This window comes from Octopus sinensis, linkage group LG21 (genome assembly GCF_006345805.1).
Source record: "Octopus sinensis linkage group LG21, ASM634580v1, whole genome shotgun sequence".
In the NCBI taxonomy this organism is placed as follows: domain Eukaryota; kingdom Metazoa; phylum Mollusca; class Cephalopoda; order Octopoda; family Octopodidae; genus Octopus; species Octopus sinensis.
In genome coordinates this window covers 23,710,000-23,733,655 of record NC_043017.1, presented here as the reverse complement: position 1 = coordinate 23,733,655, position 23,656 = coordinate 23,710,000, and the positions used below count along the sequence as shown (strand labels likewise).

The 23,656-nt window shown below is 36.7% G+C and overlaps 1 protein-coding gene across 2 annotated transcripts in view; it reads right to left on the bottom strand.

Moving 5' to 3' along the window:
* The window catches only part of LOC115222875 (phospholipase D1-like), a 194,355-nt gene that overhangs the window by 69,466 nt on the left and 101,233 nt on the right, over positions 1 to 23,656 (bottom strand). For both annotated transcript variants that reach the window (XR_005003371.1, XM_029793251.2), the window contains exons 2-3: positions 13,251 to 13,401; positions 5,068 to 5,196 (exon numbers count right to left, since the gene is read on the bottom strand). Coding sequence is in view for 1 of the 2 variants with exons in the window: in XM_029793251.2 (XP_029649111.1) it covers positions 5,068 to 5,196; positions 13,251 to 13,401 (280 nt within the window). In the remaining variant the exon portion in view is untranslated. The remainder of the gene's footprint in view (positions 1 to 5,067; positions 5,197 to 13,250; positions 13,402 to 23,656) is intronic.

Below are 23,656 nucleotides of genomic sequence, written 5' to 3'. Positions count from 1 at the left end.
GCAAGAGAATCTGGTAGATGAGAATTGTGTTGAAGCCTGTCATGTGTGTATGTATGTATGAATAGATGAATGAGTTTATGTGTATATATATGTGTGTGTGTGTCTTTGTGCTTGCCCCCTCCCCCATTTGACAACCAGTGTTGGTCAGTTTATGTTCTTCGAACTTAACAGTTTGGCAGAAAGAAGCCAATAGAACAAGCACCAGACTTAAAAAAGAAACTACAAGGACTAGGGTCGATTTGTCTGACTAAAACCCTTCAAGGTAGGACTGAAACAAATAAAAGAAGTAAAAAATAAAAACAAAAAGTATTATTATTATACTCTTTCTTTTTCGAAGAGACAATCAGTGGTGACCCATGGTAACTGAAGATTCTCCCAGATGGCAGGATTGATGTGGCCAGTGTCCAGTGGGGGTTGGACAGCTGCAGGAAAAACATTGTCGAGGGGAGAAGGAACCAGTGGGTTTGGTCATAACAAAGGCAACAGAAGGATTCCATTAAAAAGGTACCAAAGGGCCACGTAATGGTCGTTGTGGTTGTGAGGGTAAAATTGTTGGGGGTGGGGCAGGACTGTCAGTGCTACACCACAGTTTGACATATAGCCCTGTTGAGAAACTGCTTGAATTTATCAATAAATCTTCGTCACCATCGCTGCCATTGCGACCACCACCACCAATGCCAGGCTCCCCATGAGTAAAAAAAAAACTCAGTAGTTACATAATTAAGATTAAAATGGTTACAGTTAGCTTAAACAGCTGTCGCATGTTCGGTAATATGAATATAGATTTAACTTTACTCTAAGATATTGCTGGAGTTGAGACTGTTTATGGTGTCACAAGACAAATTTATTCTTCTGCAGAATAAATTTATACGTTCCCCAGTGTTTTAATATAATTTTTCTCACAGCTGTTAACCAATAGAGAAAAAAAAAAAAAAAAACAACAACAAAAAACAACAAAAAAAATATCATCTCCAGCAAACTGGAATTTTCAAAAGATTCTTGATTTATGCCAATATTGGTAATTTGCATTGGTACTTCAAATGTCACATCTGCCTTGGTAATTTTGCAGTTGATCGTAATTGAAGAAAGTTATATGTTTAGACATTAAGAGGAAGAAAAAAAAAGCCTCCCCAAAAAACCCCTATCACTCTCCTGACCCCAAAACGATTCTCTCAAATTACCTCTAATCTTTGGTTTGTTGGCAAACTTGCCCTACCTCTACCTCTTTAACTATCATTACTGCAGTATATTCAACAGTGACCTCTGCTCTACTCAACTTACTTTTGCTCTTTGCCATTCCAACATTTAAACTTTCTTGATCTACCCTTTAATGTTGAAACTATAATAATAATAGTAATAATAATAATGATAATAATAATAATAACAACAATAATAATAATAATTATTCCAGGTCTTTGTATTTTGAAAGTTTCTCCATTTCTTTTAGAGACATGTTGTCATCTGCTGGTATTGATACATCAATTAGAAAGCGTTTTTTTCTTCATGATCTCTGACAACTATATCTGGTCTATTGGCCTTAATTTTTCTATCTGTATGTATTGACATATCCCAGAGTATGCAAAAGAAATAGACAAAGAAAAATCTCAGCAATGGTTGAGAAGCTCAGGACTCAAAGCAGAGACAGAGGGATTTTCAATTGCAGCACAAGACCAAAGCCTCCACACCAGAAATTATTATTATTATTATATTATTATTATGAGGTGGTGGTGAACTGGCAGAATCATTAGCACGCCAGGCGATATGCTTAGCGGTATTTCATTTTCATCTCTTTTTAATGTTCTGAGTTCAAATTCCACCAAGGTTGATTTTGCCTTTCATCCTCTCAGGGTCATTGAAATAAGTACCAGTTGAACACTGGGGTTGATGTAATTGACTGGACCCTTACATCCCAAATTTCAGGCTTTGTGCCAATAGTAAAAAGGATTATTATTATCATCATTATTATTATTATTATTATTATTATTATTATTCAAGGTAGCGAGCTGGTAGAATCATTAACACGCTGGACAAAATACTTAGTGGTATTTTGTCCGTTGCTACAGTCTAAGTTCAAATTCTGCCGAGGTCAATTTTGCTTTTCGGGATCAATAAAATAAGTACCAGTTGAATACTGGGGTTAATGTAATCGACTCAACCCAATGTCCCCCAAGCTACCCTTATGGCAAAAATTTGAAATAATAATAATAATTATTATATTAAAACAGAATCGTTAGCATGGGGGCCGAAATGCTTAGTGGTATTTCAACCATTGCTATGCCCTGAGTTCAAATTCCACCAAGGTCAACTTTGCCCTTCATTCTTTCAGGCTCAATTAAATAAGCACCAGTTGAACACTGGCGTTGATGTAATTGACTCATCCCACCTCTCACGATCTGCCCATGTGGCAAAAATTTGAAATAATTATTATTATCATTATTATTATATCAACAATTTAGTAATCGTTCACATGAACAAAATAATGTAACTATTTCATTTAACACATCTATTTGGTTATTTGATACACGGCAACGCAGTGAAGGCCTATGGCTTAGTTGTAAGGGTATTTAGCACAGCCACGAGGTCATATCCTGGTGGTGCATTGTGCCTTGAGCAAGACACTTCACTTAACGTTGCTCCAGTTGATTTAGCTAGCAAAAGTGAGTAGTACCTGTGGTTCTGTGGGCTAGCCTTGTCACATTCTGAGCCTCACTGAATCTCCTCAAGAACTATGTTAAGGGCACACATGTCTGTGGAGTGCTCAGCCACTTGGGTGTCAATTTCACGAGCAGGCAGTCCTGTTGATGAGGTCAATTGGAACCCTTATCATTGTAACCAACAGAACATCAGTCTATTTATGGAAATGTATAACAGCTATTAATTATTTGTGCAAGTTTTGTGTGGCTAAGGAAACTGAAGTAGCTGTCATAACGAGAGAGAGAGAGAGAGAGAGAGAGAGAGAGAGAGAGAGAGAGAGATAGTGAGTGCAAAATAGTGTTGATGACAGATTTGATGGTTTGATTAGATAAATAAACAAAGAGAAAATATAAATAAATAGGAGGAGACATACAAACTAAATACAGCAAGATATAGTATTTTGTTTTCTACTGCTCAATATCTGGATTGAATCTCATAACAAATAGGTCAAATTTGAGTGTGTAATAACCAGATTTAACAACCCAAACTCAAATGACCAAAATTGAGTATCCAAATGCAAATGATAACACTTGAGTGACCAAGTCCAAATGACTGAACTTGAGTGATCCAACCCAAAAGACTGAATTTTAGTCACCAAAGCCAAATGACCAAATCTGAGTGACCAAGACCAAATGGCTAAACTTGACTAAAGCCAAATGATCAAACTTTAGTCACCAAACCCAAATGATAAGATTTGAGTCACCAAACCCAAATGACAAAATTCGGTTGAGTAACCAAACTGTTGATCAAATTCCATCCACACTGTGTCCAGCCTTGTTCTTTAGACCTCAGGCCCTGTACTAGCCACATATTCCCAGTCCTGCTGGAAATCTTTCACTGACCATGCTTTCCTTGCAACTGTCATCCTGTAGTTGTTGTCTTTTTATTTGTTTCAGTCATGAGATTGCGACCATGCTGGGGCACTGCCTTGAAAGCTCTTTAGTCAAATGAATTGATCCCAGTACTTGCTTTTTTTTTTTAAGCATGGTACTTATTCTATCAGTATCTTTTGCTGATCTGGTAAGTTACTGGGATGTAAACATACCAACACTAGTTGCCAGTTGGTGAGAGGGGAGGGGGACAAACAGACACAAAGACATACACAAATATATACATATATACAACGGGCTTCTATCAGTTTCAATCTACCAAATCCACTCATAAGGATTTGGTCAGCCCAAGACTATAGAAGAAGACATTTGCTCAAGATGCCACATAGTAGGACTGAACCCAGATCCATGTGGCTGGGAAGCAAGTTTCTTACCACACAGCCATGCCTGTGCCTATGCTGTTGTTCAGGAAAAACATCAACCACATCAATCTCACTGGTGTCAGAAGGTAAATGAAGACTCTGGACATTGGGCAATGCTAAATGAAGACCATGGTTACAACAGTTCCTTCTCTCGACCAGGCCATTAATAAACACAATTAATTTTTTCTGAAGAATAACCACACATAACTGATTAAACCCTCCTCCAGTACTGTTCTGACCTCAACGACAGAATTCATACTTTTTCCATCCAAATGATTTTGAAGACTGCAGAATAAATGATAATCAGATGGGGCAATGTCCAGCTAATATGGTGGTGGTGGTGGTGGTGGGGGCATTGTTTCCCACCAGGGTTTGCAGGATGTCCTTATTAAACGCTACAGATCTTCCAGGCTGTAGTTTCCAGCTTGGAATTTCTGGAACCACCGTTGACACTAGCTTATGCTTATTATCCAATCCCCATATAGCTGCATTTATGTTCCTCACAACTCTGGTATTGCTGCCTTTATTGAACTCATAAAGCAAAATATGCCAAATATGCTCTTTTGTCACTTCCATTATAGCTTTGAAAAAATAGCTGTTAAAATTGAATTGCACTCTTCAAAATTTGCACTATGATTAAGTACAAGGTAAAATTACTACCAGCTTTTATAGCAAGTTGATGCAGGTAATTTATCCCATCCCACTTCAGCTTTTAGTTCATGCATTTGAAAAACCACATTATTTATTTTTGCTTTTTGAGCCAAAAAATTAACTAACTAACTAACTAACTAAACCCCTATATAAATGCATGGCATTCTACCAAAATTTAAACTTGTTATTAAAGCTTGATTTAGTTGAAATACAAAACACATTTGTTTTTATTACTACCTGTTTCTTTTATATCTTCGTATTTATATATTAAAACATAACTAATACATTACGGATGTTTAACTTCAATGTGTCTATTGGTGTTTTAACAGTTGGGTTTATAATGATTTACAGTAGAGCCTGTTTCACCAGTTTATGATATGTCAGTATTTGTCAGTTATTGGAGTCAGGCAACAAAAGAGAAGAAAAATGAGGACAAAAAGAACAGTTTTATGATAAAACAAAACACTCACTGCTTTGTTGGGACCGGAAGCCGAAGTCCAGCCAAGAACAACATGAGTTGTTCATGAAGACTGCGGAAATGTTTATAGCGTCGATAAATTGTCCAATGGTGTTCTTCATGTACCAAATCAACTTTATATCTACCGAAAAAAGAAAAATATAAAAGAAATATATAAAAATATATTTAAAAAGTATTCGTTAGAAAAATGCTAAATTTTCTGAAAAAGAAATAATAACCTCAACCAATGATGATCTGGCTGGCTCAAACACGACACAGGTAGAATATTTGGGCCAGATGTGGTTGGTTTAATCCATGTCTGTAGACAAGGAGCTGTTGAGCAGGTGGGCTTACTGTTGCACAGGACATAAACAATGTCATCACAACCCAAGCAATGTCAATCCGAAGACACAAACACACATTGATGTAGATGAATATGATTGGTCTTGATATATAAGATATACATGCATACATATATACACATCTAGGGATATATAGAGATATATATAGAGAGATAAACAAAAACTGAAACTATCCAGATGCACTTATGCATAAATTTACATGGAATACAAAGAGTACAAAAATCTAAGGGATATTTTAAGTTCAACAGCTGTTTCTGGAAGCCCAGAATTATGTAATAGTTGTAACGGTCACACACACACACACACGTGAGTGCAACAAGTTTCCTCATAGTTTCTGTCTGCCAAATTTAACTCCAAAGGTAGAAGACGTGCCCACTTACAGAAAGATCACAATTGAAACCATGTAGCATGAAAGCAAACTTCTTAATCATGTAGCCATGCAACCATGTTATTACAGTGAAGTGGCAGAACCATTAGAGTATGGTGGCAGGGAATGCTTTGCAGTATTTGTTCTTTACATTCAGAGTTCAAATCCTAAAGAGGATACAGTTGGAATAATTTGATCAGAGGTCAGGTTTACTGGGTTAAGAATGACCTGGGGCTAAAAAGCAAAATCAATGCAACAACAACAAGAACAACAATTACGAGAACATTACTAAGTCAATGAGATTTTCAGTAATTCAATAGGTTTCACAAGTTTAGACCTGTTTATCTTATCATAGCTTGTCAACGAGTGACATCAACGTAATACTCAAGTTTGCTAATCACCAGTCAATTAGACAGTTCTCCCCCCTACTGCACACAAAATGATTGAACCAAAACCCTGCATGAGAGCAGGGTTTTTGTTTTATTGCATTTTACTAATTTTTCTCTTGACAACCAACTGGTCACAGCTATTGAGACTCAACCTTTTGGGAATAAGATTATTCTGTGAAATATCTTTTGTCTGTTTCACTCATTAGAATGTGGCCATGCTGGGGCACCACCTTGGAGACCTTTTCTGTCAAATGAATCAACCCCTGGTATTTAATTTTTTTAAAGCCTGGTACTTATTCTATCAGTCTTTTTTTTGTCAAACCACTAAGTTACAAGGATGTAAACAAACCAACACCAATTGCCAAGCAGTGGTGACACATACACACCACACACACATGAATACGATGGGCTTTTTTCAGTTTCCGTCTTCCAAATCCACTCACAAGCCTTTGATTGGCCCAAGGCTATAGTAGAAGACCCTACTTGCTCAAGTGGGACTGAACCCAGAACCATGTGGTTGTGAAGTAAGCTTCTTACCACACAGCCTCACCTGTGCCTATAATGCTTCTTTATTCAATGTTTTGAATTAATCATGCATCATCTCATAGCTTTGAGATTTCAATGATGTGATTGTTTACTTTTAGAATGACATTGTAGGGTAGGTGTACAAAGCCAGATCTGGCTAGTTTGAACACAAGACAAGTAGAACATTTGGGCCAGATATGGCCAGTTTAAATGCTAAAAGATCAGACATCTTTTTCCTTAGAATATATTGCAGCAATGGATGCAGTATATGAACCATTAACCATTATTCTGCAGGTGCCTTGTCAGTTGATCAATTTGGTCCACTGACACAACACCCTGCAGATGAACAGCAATATCAGATAAGGCGGAAGGCCAGATAAGGCATCCATTTCACCACCACCTTCACCATCACCACCACCACCATCATCATTACCATCACCATAATCACTACTACCATCATCGTCACCACCACAACCACCACCATCATCACTACCATCATTACCATCACCATAATCACTACTACCATCATCATCGTCACCACCACAACCATCGGTTATCACCACAACCACCACCATTACCATCACCATAATCACTACTACCATCATCGTCACCACCACAACCATCTGTTATCACTACAACCGCCACCATCATCACCACCATCATTACGATCACCATAATCACTACTACCATCATCGTCACCACCACAACCATCGGTTATCACCACAACCACCACCATCATTACCATCACCATAATCACTACTACCATCATCGTCACCACCACAACCATCGGTTATCGCCACAACCACCACCTTCACCACCACCATCACTGCCACCACCATCATTGTTATCACCACAACCATCACTGCCTCCATCACTACCACACCCACCACCTTCACCACCACCACTGCCACCACCATCATCATCACCACAACCATCACTGTTATCACTACAACCATCACTGCTGCTGCCTCCACCACCGTCACCATTTCATATCTGGTTTCTATCCTGGCATGAGTTCGATGGTTTGATAAGACTGAAGACAACTATAAAGTCTTCCAGTAAACAAACTGCTGCATTGAGTGAAACACACAGGAAGACAAGAAATTTGTGGATGAGTTTGACAAGTTCAACAGCCACAAGTGAGCAATTTAACACTTCATACTTAACACTTTATACTTATGCCTGTCATGTGAGATTGGGAGAAATGGAGAAAGTGCTGTCATCAATGGTTTAGCAGCAGGGATAGCCACAAAATGAGATGGACAATAGAGCAGGCAGTAAAGGATGGGTGAGGGTAGGTAAAGGGATCCAAAGCCAAGGTCAAGTGAAGATGAGAGATAGGTCAAGTGAAGATGAGAGAAAAGTCAATGTCCTTAGAATGGAGTGGATGGACAAAGCTAAAAACAAAACTAACCTAATAAGAGAGTTTTTAAAGCTCCAAGTCTGCCAGCCATGACCAACCTGGCTTTAGTATAACACAGACTATAATGCCCAATGTCTCTTTTATTTAATACAATACAGAGAGATTTAAGGGGAATTTGGTTTCTTTTTCTAGCAGATTCATTGACCACATAGAAGCTCATTTGTTAGCGCATACCTGATTGGTTACTCATGTTACAGCCTACTCCACAGGTGTGGCTGTGTGGTAAGAAGCTTGCTTCCCAACCACAGGTTCCAGGTTCAGTCCTACTGCGTGGCACCTTGGGCAAATGTCTTCTATAGCCGCAGGCTGACCAAAGCCTTGTGACAGGATTTGGCAGACAGAAACTGAAAGACCCACAGTGTGCATGTGTGTGTATAGATATGTGCGTGTGTGTATATGTATGTATACACACACCACACACACATATATATATAGCCAACAAGTTATTGTCTATTTGAAATCTTTATGTGTGTGTGTGTGTGTGTGTGTGTGTGTGTATATTAAAACTAAGAATACCTCATAAAAACGAGTGAGAAGAAAAGAAATGACAAAGGTCTTTAGATATGTATGCAACTCCTTTTCAAACTAGAAACAATGCAATTTTCTCTAAATCTAGAATATCGGTGACCAGGTCAGACATATATATACACACACACACACACACAAAGAATGACATTGAGAAGAAGAAGAAGAAAGGAGGAGGAGGAAGAGAAAATGAAGAAGAAAGAAGAAACGGGAAGGAGGGGGAGGAGAAGAGAATGAAGGCAGGAAGGAGAGAAGATGAAGACAAAAGTGTTTTTAATTTAGACACAAGGCTAGTGCTTTTGAGGGCTCAGGTTAGTGATACTATCAACCCCTAGGATAAAAGACAAAGTTCACCTTGGCAGGATTTAGATTCAGAAGAGCAAAAAACACACACACACACACACATAAAATGCTTTTACCGATAATGACTAAAATTAGTAGTGCGAATATTTAACAGATCATCAGTATAATTTCTGTTTTAACAGACATTTTCACAATGACTCTTAACTGCCAAAAATAGCCGATGAAAGGATTAAAAATAGAGTTATGTTGAAAACTACATTTATTTTAATGGAAAAAATCTGTCAGATTGTGGTAATGTTTTTTTTTTCAATAAAAGCATTAGGTCACTGTAAACTTAGGCAAAAATTTGGAAGCCTGTTTAATGAGAACTGATTGGTACTTTGAAAGCAGCATAAAATAACAACGGTATCAATCTGTCAAGAAAATAGCAGTGTTATAATAATAATAATAATAATAATAATAATAATAATAATAATAATAATGATGATGGTTGCTTCCATCAGTTTCATCATATGAGTGTTTGAAGGAGAGGACTTGAAGTTAAAGAGAGTAATAGAAAGAAAGAAAAAAAAGCCACTAAGAAGCTGCAAATATTTGCAATGGAGGTGTGAATGTATCAGGTTGAGGAATAATCTATGAGCGTTTTTTTGCTTTCAAATTTAAAAATGCATGCAGAAATAAAACACATTTTATGTTATTCAAAAGAGAATTTTTTGTTCTACAATATAGTGTATTTTGATTTTTTTATCTTATTGACTTTTGTGTATTTTTAGATCATTAAAATGGAATGTCAAGAGGACAAAACTGAGCCTTTTCGACATTTACTTTTTGCATTTAATTGAGGTGTTTAGGCTGCTGAAGCTGCTCATGAGATTTGTGCTGTGTATGAACAGGGAGCAATGCCTCAAAGTACTGCCCATTGTTGGTTTTCTTGCTTCAAAAATGCGAATTTTGACCTCAAGGATGGATCACACATTGGTCAACCAATTGAGTTCGATGAAGAGCAATTGAATTGGCTTCTCCATGAAAATCCACGTCAAACGACCAGAGAATTGGTGGAGCAGATGGATTGTGATAAAAAAAACCTGTTGTGACCCACCTTCATTCAATGGGCAAGATTCACATCACTAATATGACCAAAGATGTGATTCAAGAACTTGAATGGGAAGTGCTGCCTCATCCTCCATACTCTCCAGACTTGGCACCATCAAATTTTCATCTCTTTTGACCACTTTTGAACGGGCTTGGTTGAATGAATTCTTTGAGGCAAGACTGGGAGATTTCTATCACCAAGGCATCAAAAAACTTATCAAACAATGGGAGGAAGTATATTATTGATCAATTTGTTGTAGTTTTTTTGTTTAGAATAAATTTGAAAAAAACGCTCATGAATTATTCCTCAGCTCAGCAATTTGAGTCCTGGTATGGATTTTGCTATGAAGTTGCAATGAGGACATAGATGATTTTGATTTTGCTTGGGATTGGACAAGTGTGTCTGTTGATCGCTGGATAGTTCTTCCATTTTACTTTTTCTTCAACTCAAATTATTAGGGTGCATCATGACACATTTTATGCCATGCAGACGATAATAATAATAACAATATTAACAAGAGCACTCAGCACAAACCTCCACCAAGGCAACATCAACATCCGCTCAATGATTAGCCAGAGATGATTTTTAAAATGAGAATATCTGAAATAAACTCAACTGTTTTCACAAATGAGAATACTAGAAATGAACCTGACTGCTCTCAAAAATTAAGTAAAAAAAAACAGGAAAAATAATCCTGAATCCTTGTCCGGTACCAGATTGATCCCAAAATTTAATCGGTTCATGCCAGTCATGAGGCCAAACATCCTTGAAAGTTTTATCCAAATCCATCCAGCGGTTTTTGAGATATTTTGTCCACAGACAAACAAGCAAACAAACAAATAAACACAACTGAAAACAATACTGCCGCCTTTGCTAAGGTGGAAGTAATAATAATAATAATAATGATAACAACAACAACAACAACAACAACAATAATGATAATGATAATAATAATAATAATAATAATAATGATAATAATAATAACAATAATGATACTAATGATAATAATAATAATAATAATAATGATAATAATAATAACAATAATGATACTAATGATAATAATAATAATAATAATAATAATAATAATGATAATAATAATAAATAATAATAATAATATAATAATAATAATAATAATAATAATAATAATGATGATGATGATGATAATAATAAAAGCTTTAAGCTTAATCAATTTCAAATCTAAATAGAAGAAAAATTGCTAATATAGAAATTCAAAGAGAAAGATTGAGCTGAAGTGTAAGTATTTAAATTAAAATCTAATATCACAAATGATTTTTATGAGATTTCACTTTATGATTCCCAAATCAAAGAATGCATATTGCTGACAGGCTAGTTCACTGCAGGATTTTTCTTGAGATAACATCTCTTATAGATTTGATGTGTTAAAAATATTCCGTAGATATCAGGAGGCTATTTTAATTAAATACTGCATTAATTGCAATGTCGGTGAACGTTTTATTTACTCTTTATTATACCAGAGGTGATGAATTTTCATTTGTGCATCTGATTATCTATGAGTGCATACCATTGAAAGGGCTCAAAAAAGGCCGAAATGGATTTGGCACTTTCACTAAATGCTGCTGGGATTAATTTCTATCTTTCTCTGATATTTATTGCATTTTTAACACAGCACATCCATAAGAGATTCTATTTCTGGCTAAATACTGTAGTAACTGGCCTATCAACAGTGTATACACAGATGGCTATTTTAATTAACACTGCTTCAATTTTGTACACTGGATTACAAACTTAGTATGCTAGAGCCTCTAAAGAGTCACTCTTTATCTTTCCTTTTATCTATTCTTGTTTTAGTCATTAGACTGTGGCCATGCTGGGGCAGCCGCTCAAAGAATTTTTTTGGTCAAATGAATCAACCCCAGTATTTATGTCTTTTGAAGTCTGGTACTCTCTTTATAGGTTTCTTTCGCTGAACTGCTAAGTTAAAGGGACGTAAACACATCAGCCTGGTTTGTTGAGTGATGGTGGGGGACAAACACAGAAATTATAGTAAAAAATCAAACTGTGAAGGTGACAACATGCCACTCCACATCTTTGAGCAAATGGTTATGCAAAGCTGCTGGAGATGGTTACAGCTGGAAGACCATATATATGGCAGCAGGATTCAGCCCCTAGCCATATCTTCACAAAAATTTCAGAAATGTTTGTCAGAGAATTTTTACTTCATCACCCTCAATTTCTGGCCTCTTAATTCTCCTGAATGTAATCCCAGGAACTGCTATGTGAGGGGCACAGTCGAGAAAGATGCCAACTCCTGTTTGCAACACCAAGGCTGAGCTGGTGGTCAAAATCAAGGAGATATTCAAAGATCTTCCCAAGGACACAGTGAGAAACACAGGCACCAGGTCCCAGAGCTATCTTGAGGCCATTGTGGAAACTGAGGGTAGCTACTTTGAGTAAACTGTTTTCTCCCAGCTATAATCTAGTTGATATTTTATTTTTGGAAGGAATGTGTTTTCTTTACTCTTTATACAAACTGCCAAATTCAGCCTGAATCCACTGGAGGTGATCGATTCTTTGAAGATAAAGACATTAACGGAGCTGAGGTATTTCAAATAGTTTCAGTCGTTCGTTTATGCTTTTACTTGTTTCAGACATTTGACTGCGACCACACTGGAGCACCACCTTGAGAGGTTTTAGTCAAACAAATTGACCCCAGGATCATGCTTTCCTTGCAACTGTCATCTTGTAGTAGATGTTTGTTTTTTTTTACTTGTTTCAGTCATGAGATTGCGACCACGCTGGAGCACCACCTTGAAAAATCTTTAGCCAAATGAATCGATCCCAGTACTTCCTTTGTTTTTTAAAGCCTAGTACCTATTCTGTCAGTGTCTTTTGCTGAACTGCTAAGGTACAGGGAGGTAAACACACCAACACTGGTTGTCAAGCAGTGACGTGGGTACAAATACAGACACAAAGACACACACACATACACATAAGTATATGTATATATCAATGATGGGCTTCTTTCAGTTTTTGTTTTCCAAGTCCATTCTTGAGGATTTGGTTGGCCAAGGCTATAACAGAAGGCACTTATCCAAAGTGCTATGAAGTGGGACTGAACCCAGAACCATGTGGTTGGGAAGAAATCTTCTTACCACACAGTCATACTTGTGCCATTAATAATTTTTATTTCTTACATTTTTTGTTTTTATAATGATTTTAATACTTACAGGTTTGAATTAATCCTGTGACTCGGTCGTTTGTCAAGAGACACTTTCACACTGACTGTCACACCAGTAATCCAGACATTGAAATGGTTTTTCTCAGAAAAGCTGGTAGCTTTCTGGTGAATACGCTGGTATGGAACTTTGGGTCCATAATCTAAAACACCAGAAAAAGAAGAAAATTATTTGAAAATAAATGAAAATAACGATAAATAATGAACAAAATCAAAATGTAAACATCATCAATAAAATTTAATGGTAGTAAGATAATGAGTAAAGTGGAAGGAATTTCCTGCAGAACATCTGCTTGTTGAAGAATAGCATTGCAGTTTGTACAAAAACTAGCAGTATAATGGTTTCAAATTTTGGCACAAGGCCAGCAATGTCAGGGAGAGTGGGGAGATAAGTGAATAACATCAACCCCGGAGTTCATCTGGTTCTTATTTCATTGACCTGATGATACACAGCAACAGACACCACAGATATTGGGTTATCCCGTAAATAATGCGGGTTTTTTCATACTTCTTTTATTTTGCAAAATTAAGATAAACAAAGTTCTTTTTTAATCTAAAATATAATCTTTATTTTCTACAATCCTCTTCCATTTATCTGGTAAACTTGCAAGGCCCCTCTTCCAAAATTCACTTGTCCATGACAAAAAATACTCCTCCAGTACTGTTCTGACCTCATCTATAGAATTCATATTTTTTCTGTCCAAATTATTTTGAAGACTGCAGAATAAATGGTAATTAGATGGGGCAATGTATGGCGAATATGGTGGGTGGGGTATCATTTCCCATTCAAACTGCTCCAGCCTCTGGAATATCATCCTCGCTGTATGTGGCCAAGCATTTTGCTGATGGAAGAACACCTTTCATCTTGAAACCAAAAATGCTTGTTTTCTGATGGCATGCAGGCGTTGATGAATGGTTGAATGACCAAGTCCAAACTTCTCTACTAGTTCTACAACAGTTACGATGGGATTTTGTTCCACCAGGCTTCACAGGATGTTCTCGTCAAGCTCTACAGATCTTCCAGGACATGGCTCATTTTCTAGGCTGTAGTTTCCGACTTGCAATTTCTGGAACTGCCATTGACACTGACTTAGATTTACTGTCTGATCCCTGTATACTGCATTAATATTCCTTGCACTTTCTGTTGCATTGTTGCCTTTATTGAACTCATAAAGCAAAATATGCTGAATATGTTCCTTTGTCATTTCCATTATAGCTTTGAAAAAATAGCTGTTAAAATCAAACTGCACTCTTCAAAACTTGCACTAAGAATAAATACAAGGTAAAATTACTGCCTGCTTTTATAGCAAGTTGATGCAGCTAGTTTATCCCATCCCCTCCAACTTTTAGTTCATGCAATTGAAAAAACTGCATTAATTATGGGATGACCCAATATATAAGCAAGAAAGGTGTTCTACATAGTCACATCTGCTACAAGTGGCAGCCAAAATCTAATCCTAACTCCAAAAGGATGAAAGTCACTGTATATCAAATTGTGAGGGTTTAACCCTTTTGTTACTGCATTTATTTTGAGATGCTCTGTGTTTCTTTCAGTAATTTTAACCCTTTAGTGTTTGCATTATTCTACCAAAACTAATTCTTTTTTATCCACATTGTTTTGAACTAATCATGCATTATCTTGTAGCTATGAGATTTTGATGAGGTAGCTGTTAATTTTTAAAACGACATTGTAGGGTTGGTGTGAGAGACCAGATCTGGCCAGTTTGAACATAAAACAGGCAGAATACTTTTGGCCGGATATGGCCAGTTTAAATGCTAAAGGGTTAAATATAACAAAGACTTTAGTAAAATAACTTAGTCATCATTCATCTAGTATCAGGAACATAAATTGCGACTAAGATTTGGTGGAAGATTTTAATTCAAAACGTATGGAAACAAGACATTAACAAAAGAGTTAACAAAAATCTTGATCAACAAAAATATTCAAGAATTTCCCAAACAATATATTTCTTCAGTGAAAAGCTCAACTTGACTAAAATCTAATTAGTAAATTAAGACAAGATGCTGCATCATTTATAAAATGGAAATTCAAAAAGTTTTTTGGGGAAAAAAAATAAAGGAAAAGCTTAAATAAAAATAGGAAAGCTGAGTTGAGGGTCCAAAATGTCTTTAATACTGTTGAAATACATTGCCTTAATTTCAATTAATTTTTTAAATAATGAAGAAGTTAGTAAAATAACTGTCATCATAAATCTAGTATTTGAAACATAAATGAACACAAAATTTTGATGGCATATCTTAATTAGATCATTTTAAAACATGAATTTTGTATCACAGAACCAGGAACAATTTCATGTAGATTGGAATTAAAATGTTTAAATTGGCATTGGTTTTTCGTAAATCATAAAAACCTAAGCATATTCAAATATCAAATCTGAAATAGCTTTTAATTATCATTTTCTTCCTAATTATAATTAATGCTGTAAATCACGAGGTGTTGGTAATGCTAATTAAATGTCAGTAAAATGATATTACACAATGAAAGCAAAATGGTAGGAATAAAAATCTTGATTGCCATAAATAGCCATGTGGTTGAGTTTTCTTTGTAACCATGTTGTTTCAGGTTCAATTCCAATATGGGGCACTTTGGGTAAATGTTTCTAACATAACCTTAGGTTAGCCTATAACTTGTCAACAGATCTAATAGAAAATGGGTAAAAACCTGCTACATACAAACATACGTGTATGTGTGTATAAGAGCCTGTTACACACATACATTTGTATGTTTGTGCATTATATATACATAAACATATGTATCTATGTTTGTATATAAATATACATATGTATATATTTACATGTGTGTGTGTGTGTCTATATATATATGTGTGTGTGTGTGTGTATGTACATGTGTATATATATATATATATATATATATATATATATATATATACATCTTTTTATTCTTTTACTTGTTTCAGTAATTTGACTGCAGCCATGCTGGAGCACTGCTTTTAGTTGCACAAATTGACCCCAGAACTTATTCTCTGTAAGCTTAGTACTTATTCTATCAGTCTCTTTTGCAGAACCGCTAAGTTACAGGAATGTAAATGCACCAGCATTGGTTGTCAAGCGATGTTGGGGGACAAACATATATAAACACACACATACAACAGGCTTCTTTCAGTTTCTGTCTGCCAAATCCACTCACAAGAGTTTGGTCGGCCCGAGGCTATAGTAGAAGACACTTGCCCAAGGTGCCATGCAGTGGGACTGAACCCAGAACCATGTGGTTGGTAAGCAAGCTACTTACCACACAGCCACATGTATATATATATTCTTTTATTCTTTTACTTGTTTCAGCCACTCGACTGTGGTCATGCAGGAGCACCGCCTTTAGTCAAACAAATTAACCCCAGGACTTATTCTTTGTAAGCCTAGTTCTTATTCTATCACTCTCTTTTGCTGAACTGCTAAGTTACGGGTGGCGTAAATATGCCAACATTGGTTGTTAAGTGATTGTGGAGGGGCAAACACACATACACACACATATATATACAACAGGCTTCTTTCAGTTTCTGTCTACCAAATCCACTCACAAGGCTTTGGTCGGCCCAAGGCTATAGTAGAAGACACTTTCCCAAGGTGCTACACAGTGGGACTGAACCTGGAACCATGTGGTTGGGAAGCAAGCTTCTTACCTAAATGTTTATGTGTATGTCTATGTATATATTTGTGTGTGTATGTATATATATGTGTGTGTGTGTGAGTGTTCACAAGTATGTATGTGTGTATAATTGCTTGTCCTTCCCTAATTTATGTTAGAACTAGCAGTATCGCCCGGCGTTGCTCAGGTTTGTAAGGGAAATAACTATAAAGCATTTTTAGAGAGTTATAGCCAAAAAACAGCAAAAAAATGGAAAAAAATTATGGTAAATTTTTTTGAGAGTTAAAAAAGGTGGAGTTGCGTCCCCTAGACAGTTTGTGGTTTGTGTTTCTGATTCTCGACCCCATGTCGAATTTATCGATTTTTTTCAGAACTGGGGGAACTTTTCAAAATTTTCGCTGCGTTAGTTTTGAATTATGACATTGGGCTATGTGTGTGTCAAGTTTCATCAGAATCGGTTGAAAGCCGTGGTCAGGGTGAGGGTACAAGCAAACAGACACACAGAAACACGCACAGACAAACTGCCGTTTATATAGAGAGAGATGGGAAAGGAAAACATTGATGTAAAAGCTAAAGAATAAATGAACAAAAAAAAAAAACATGCTTTGCATGTGAAGATCCTTGTAACTAAATAGACACTCCTTTATCATCATTGCCATTCCCAAACCGTGATATAAAATATCACAGAATAAGAGTAAATAGAATAAATATCACTACATTATCAAAGTTCACATCAATGATACACATTCGAGATGTTGCTATGGATTCATCATAGTAAAAATTGTCAGATTTTACTGACACAGCTGCAAATGATTTGTTAAATGAACATAAATATGTTATTGTTAATTTAACTATGGTTTTTGTATACAGATGGCATCTCTGGATAAGTCATTCTGTAAAATATGCTAATTTTTATGCAATACTGTTTTAGAATATTGTACAAATCTATAATAATAAAAGCGAAATTTTGTCTGCCTTCCTGGGACCCCTGTATCTCAATCTATATTTGTTCTATAGACAAATCTTTTTGGAATCGGGATGATCTCAGGATTCAAAATCTGCCCTTCATTTGGTTCTTAAACATCCAGCATTGGGATCTGAAGCATTTGGACTGCTATTTCAAGCAGGTAAAGCTTGGCTGATTCATGCCATCTTGGTTGGCATTTGTCAGATGACATCAGAGACCAAGGGGCGAGATAAATTAAATTCACTTGATTAATTTTACGCTGAGATAAGAATTTTGGGACAAACTGACCAACAGTTGGAATTCAGTTTGGGATTGGAATAATAGAATGATTGCATTAGATAAATATTTCTCATCTGTCCTTAACCACAGAGTACGGCTTTTAAGCTAGTACTTAATAATTTTCTTTCCAATGTTTTGGCAACTACAGTGAAGGTATGGTTTGCTGAGGAGGTGTAATACCATCAAAACAAGTTCAGGGTTGTCTCCCATAATTATCAGGTGCAGATGTAGTTGTGTGGTTGAGAAGTTTGCTTATCAGTTATGTAACCTAGGGTTCAGTCCCACAATGTAGCACTTGGGGCAAGAATCTTCTACTATAGCCCCTGGCTGAACAAAGTCTTGTGGTGGATTTGATAGATGAAAACTTTTGTATCTTTGAATTGGATACATAATATAATGAAGCAGGCGAGAAGAAAGTATATACACAACACACTATTATTACTATTACATGAGACACAACACTCTATATCAATGACTCACAGTGAACTGCTCCTAACACAAACTGCCAATTGACACACAGTTCTTTAATTTATAACAATGAGTCAGTCCACTTTTAGTTATTTGATGGGGTGCTTGGAATCCTTCCACAACAAAAACTGAAAGATTACGTCATCATCATCATCATTTAACATCTGTTTCCCATGCTGAGATGGGCTGGACAGTTTGACAGGAGCTGGCAAGCCAGGGAACTGCACCAGGCTCCAGTCGTTTGTTTCTTTTCTATAGCTGGATGCCCTTCTTAACACCAACCACTTTACAGAGTGGACTGGCTGACTTAGGAAGGGTATCCAGTCATTGAAACCATACCAGGGTTTTGTGTGTGTGTGTGTGTGTGTCTTTGTGCTTGTGTTTGTTCCCTCTCCCCACTGCTTGACAATCAGTGTTGGTTTGTTGACATCACCGTAATTTATCAGTTCAACAAAAGAAGCCAACAGGATAAGCACTAGGCTTAAAAAATATAAGGCAGTGCTCCAGCAGGGTCACATTCCAATGCCTGAAACAAGCAAAAGAGAAAATAGAAGCTTCTCTACAATCATCTTCACCTCATTTTAAAGTTAATTCTAATTAAGTTTTTTAATGCTTGCTTGCATCAAACCCATTAACACTAACCTAATTAATGACATTCATACAAGGACCTCACTAATAACTTCACACTTAACGAATGCTTAATCAAATGATCTGTAATTCACTACACACAACAGCTAAGGCCACTTCAGTCCTCCACCACCAACAGCAGCACCTGCATGTAACAGGCTTCACAATCTCTGGTAACCAGCGATCACACAAGTATATCTTAGCCAAGACTCAAACACACAGTAAGACTTCCTCTTCAGAGACAGAAACCCCTTCAACCTTTTCAGCAGTTTTTTTTTTTTTTTTTAATCTTTCATCTTCTGTGTGTTGCTGCAGCACCACGTTGAAGAATTTTAGAGAAATGATGACAGGCGCAGGAGTGGCTGCGTGGTAAGTAGCTTGCTAACCAACCACATGGTTCCGGGTTCAGTCCCACTGCGTGGCATCTTGGGTAAGTGTCTTCTGCTATAGCCCCGGGCCGACCAATGCCTTGTGAGTGGATTTGGTAGACGGAAACTGAAAGAAGCCCGTCGTATATATGTATATATATATATATATATATATCTGTGGGCTTGTGTGTTTGTGTCTGTGTTTGTCCCCCTAGCATTGCTTGACAACCGATGCTGGCGTGTTTACGTACCTGTCACTTAGCAGTTCGGCAAAAAGAGACCGATAGAATAAGTACTGGGCTTACAAAGAATAAGTCCCGGGATTGATTTGCTCGACTAAAGGTGGTGCTCCAGCATGGCCGCAGTCAAATGACTGAAAGAAGTAAAAGAAATTAAAAGAAAGTAAAGTAAATGAATCGACCCCAGTACTCTTTTTTTTATAAACCTGGTATTTATTAATCAGTTTCTTTTGCTGAACTACTAAGTTATGGGAACATAAACATATCAACACCAGTTGTTGAGCAGTGGTGGCAGACAAACAGACACATACACACACACACATGCGCACATACAAGATGGGCTTCTTTCAGTTTCCATCTACCAAATCCACTCACAGTGCTTTGGTTAGCCCATAGCTATAGTAGAAAACACTTACCCATGGTACCACACAGTGGGACTGAACCCAGAACCATGCAGCTGGGAAGCAAGCTTCCTGCCACCCCTGTGCCTGTTTAGTTGAACAAATCAATAAAAGCACATTTTTTTTTCAAAGTCTGGTACTTATTTTAGTGGTCTCTTTTACTAAACTGTAAAGTTACAGGGATGTGAACAAACCAACACCAGCTGACAAGCAGTGGGAAGACAAACACAAGATACACACGTACATATATACTCATATGCATATATACATTTATACACACATACGACAAGCTTTCACACAGTTTTCTACCAAACGGTCTTACAAGGCTTTGGGGTCAGCCTGGGACTATAGTAGAAAACACTTGCCCAAGGTGCCACACTGTGAGACTGAACCCAAGACCACATGGTTGCCAAGTGAGCTTCTTAACCATACAGCCATGCCTGTGCCTATGAAATCCACAACATATGAGGGACGCTAAAATGTTCCTGGTTTTGGGTAAAAGAAAATACAGGAGGATCAGTTAATTATGATTTTATTCTACAAATTCCCCTCTTAGATTCACACATTTATTGCAGCAGCCCTTCAGTTTTTCTAAGCCCTGTAAAAGAACTTGGAAGGTTTGGCCTTCAACTAGGCCCTTCAGGATACCCCTTAAGCCAGAAAAATTTCAGCGCTCCCTTGTACATAAGAATGCTCGAGCCAATGAGAGAACCTCTACATCAGTGGTTCAAAACTATTGGTAGCCAGCACTTGTTCTCCCTGCTACCCCCAGTTCATGAGGTCGTGTTTTACAAATGTCCTCCACTCCATGTTTGGAAAAACAACAACAAAAATTTAATCAACCTGAAACTAATTTTGTGCAGTGTTTCCTTATCTCAACCAACATGGGCCCTTTTAAGAGATATGTGATATGTGTGAACTAGTGTCCCCTATTTTAAAGTAGTTAAAGCTACAAATAATCAAAAGCTGTCAAAGGTTCTCCCCGAGCCATATGCTCATAAGGCTGGTTTCCCAGATTTTGTGGTGTAAATATTGGTCCCCTGGATAGGATGCCAGTCCATTGCAGGTTTACTCACTTTTGCCAGCTGAGTGGACTGAAGCAACATAAAATGAAGTGCTTTCTTCAAGAACACAACACATGACCTAGTCCAGGAATTGAAACCACAATCTAACCATCATGAATCCAACACCCTAACCACTGAGCCACAGCATGTAGAATATGGAGTGAAACTCCCTTGGATGAACCAAGTCAGTCATTTATTTTTTTCTATCCATAGATATTTTTTTAATCCAACACTCTACATGCTATTATTTATAGCTCATCTACTTTCAGTTCTGCTGTTAAAAACAATTTATTTCACATTTCTGCAAGTTTCTAATCTTTATTGTTCTCTCTCTCTTTATATATATATATATATATATATATATATAAAGTGAGAGAGAGAGACACACACACATACACACAGACACATAAGTAGAAAAATGTAAAACTAAGTGGAAGAAAATAGTACTTGAATACTGAAGCAAGAACAAAATTCTTTTATCCAAGCTGTTACTCAGTTTCATGTTATTGCTTGTCAGACAGTTGTGATCATACACCAGGTGAAATGCTTAGCGATATATTTTGTCCGTCTTTATGTTCTGAGTTCAAATTCTGCCGAGGTACTGGAGTCGATCTAATCGACTGGCCCCTTCCCCAAAAATTTCAGGCCTTGTGCCTAGAGTAGAAAAGAACTGTCCAATGAACAGGAACATGAAACTCTGAGTAACAGTTTGTGAACGATTTTGCAGCTTGAATAAAGTGTATACAACACACACAGACACATGCTCCAAATGTATATTAGAAGATTCAAATTTGAAAGTTGAAATATTATCACTTTCGCAACAGATATTTATTCCATAAACAGCATTAAAAGAGAGCTCTTTTCTTTCTTTTTTCTTTTTTCCATAATAAGATATTCTTATTTAAAAAACCTATAATATTCCCTCTTATATGTTTTCATGGTACATACACACACATATGCTACATTTCAAATGAAGTTAATCTGTCAACAGCAAAAGATACCAGTTTCAACAGCCGCCATTTATTTCTGTATCTCCCATTAAATTTCTGTAAGCAATTTAAAGAATTCCAATACAATGAATCTCAAAATATCTTTAGTAATTTACATTTGGATCAGCATCATGTGTACGCAAGAAGGATTCTGAAGATGATGGGTTTATATATAGCGTCTGTGTGTGTGTATATATATATATATATATTATATATATAATATATATATATATATAATATATATATATACATGTATGTAGATAAGTATGCATACATATATACACATGTAAAGAGAGAAAGATGCGCGAGTGTGTGTATATACACATATGCATATGTGTGTGTATACATACATACATATGTATACATACATACATATATGTATATACATACATATGTGTGTGTGTATGTATATATATATATATATATATATATCTGTGTAGACATACATATATATGTATATGTGTATACATACATATATATATGTATATACATACATATATGTGTGTATGTGTGTGTGTTAGTTGTAATAAAGAGACGAAAAGTACTCAGAACCAGAAATAGGGTTTAAAATAAATTTTTGACTGATTGGATTAAATTTGTTTTTCCATTTAGCTTTTCCTTTTGTTTCTCCTTCCCCCGCCTCCCACTTTTTCTCATTTCCTCTCAACCATTATATCCTATGACAGAAATCACACACACACACAAACACATTTTCATATTTATATATATATGCATGCATATATGTTTACGTAGACACACACACCAGTAAGACAAAGTAATTGTCTCTGCTTTACTGTGGAAGCCAAAACTGGAGATTGTGCCTAATGTCGTATTCATATTTCCTAATTATTATTACATGTAGAATGTAGGCACAGAACCATCTGGTTGCCAAGCAACCAGATGGCTGTGGTAAGAAGCTTGCTTCCCAACCACATGGTTCGGAGTTCGGTCCTACAGTGTGGCAGCTTGGACAAGTGTCTTGTGAGTGGATTTGATAGCGAGAAAGTGAAAGAAGCCCATTGTATATATATATATTACTCTTTTACTTGTTTCAGTCATTTGACTGTGGCCATGCTGGAGCACCGTCTTTAGTCTAGCAAATCGACCCCAGGACTTATTCTTTGTAAACCTAGTATATATACGACAGGCTTCTTTCAGTTTCCATCTACCAAATCCACTCACAAGGCTTTGGTTGGCCCGAGGCTATAGTAGAAGACACTTGCCCAAGGTTCGACGCAGTGGGACTGAACCCGGAACCATGTGGTTCGTAAGCAAGCTACTTACCACAGTGCCACTCCTACGCCTATATATATATATAATCAAAATAAGCAACAAGGATATCCAGAGGTAATGCAGTACAATCGTTTCATG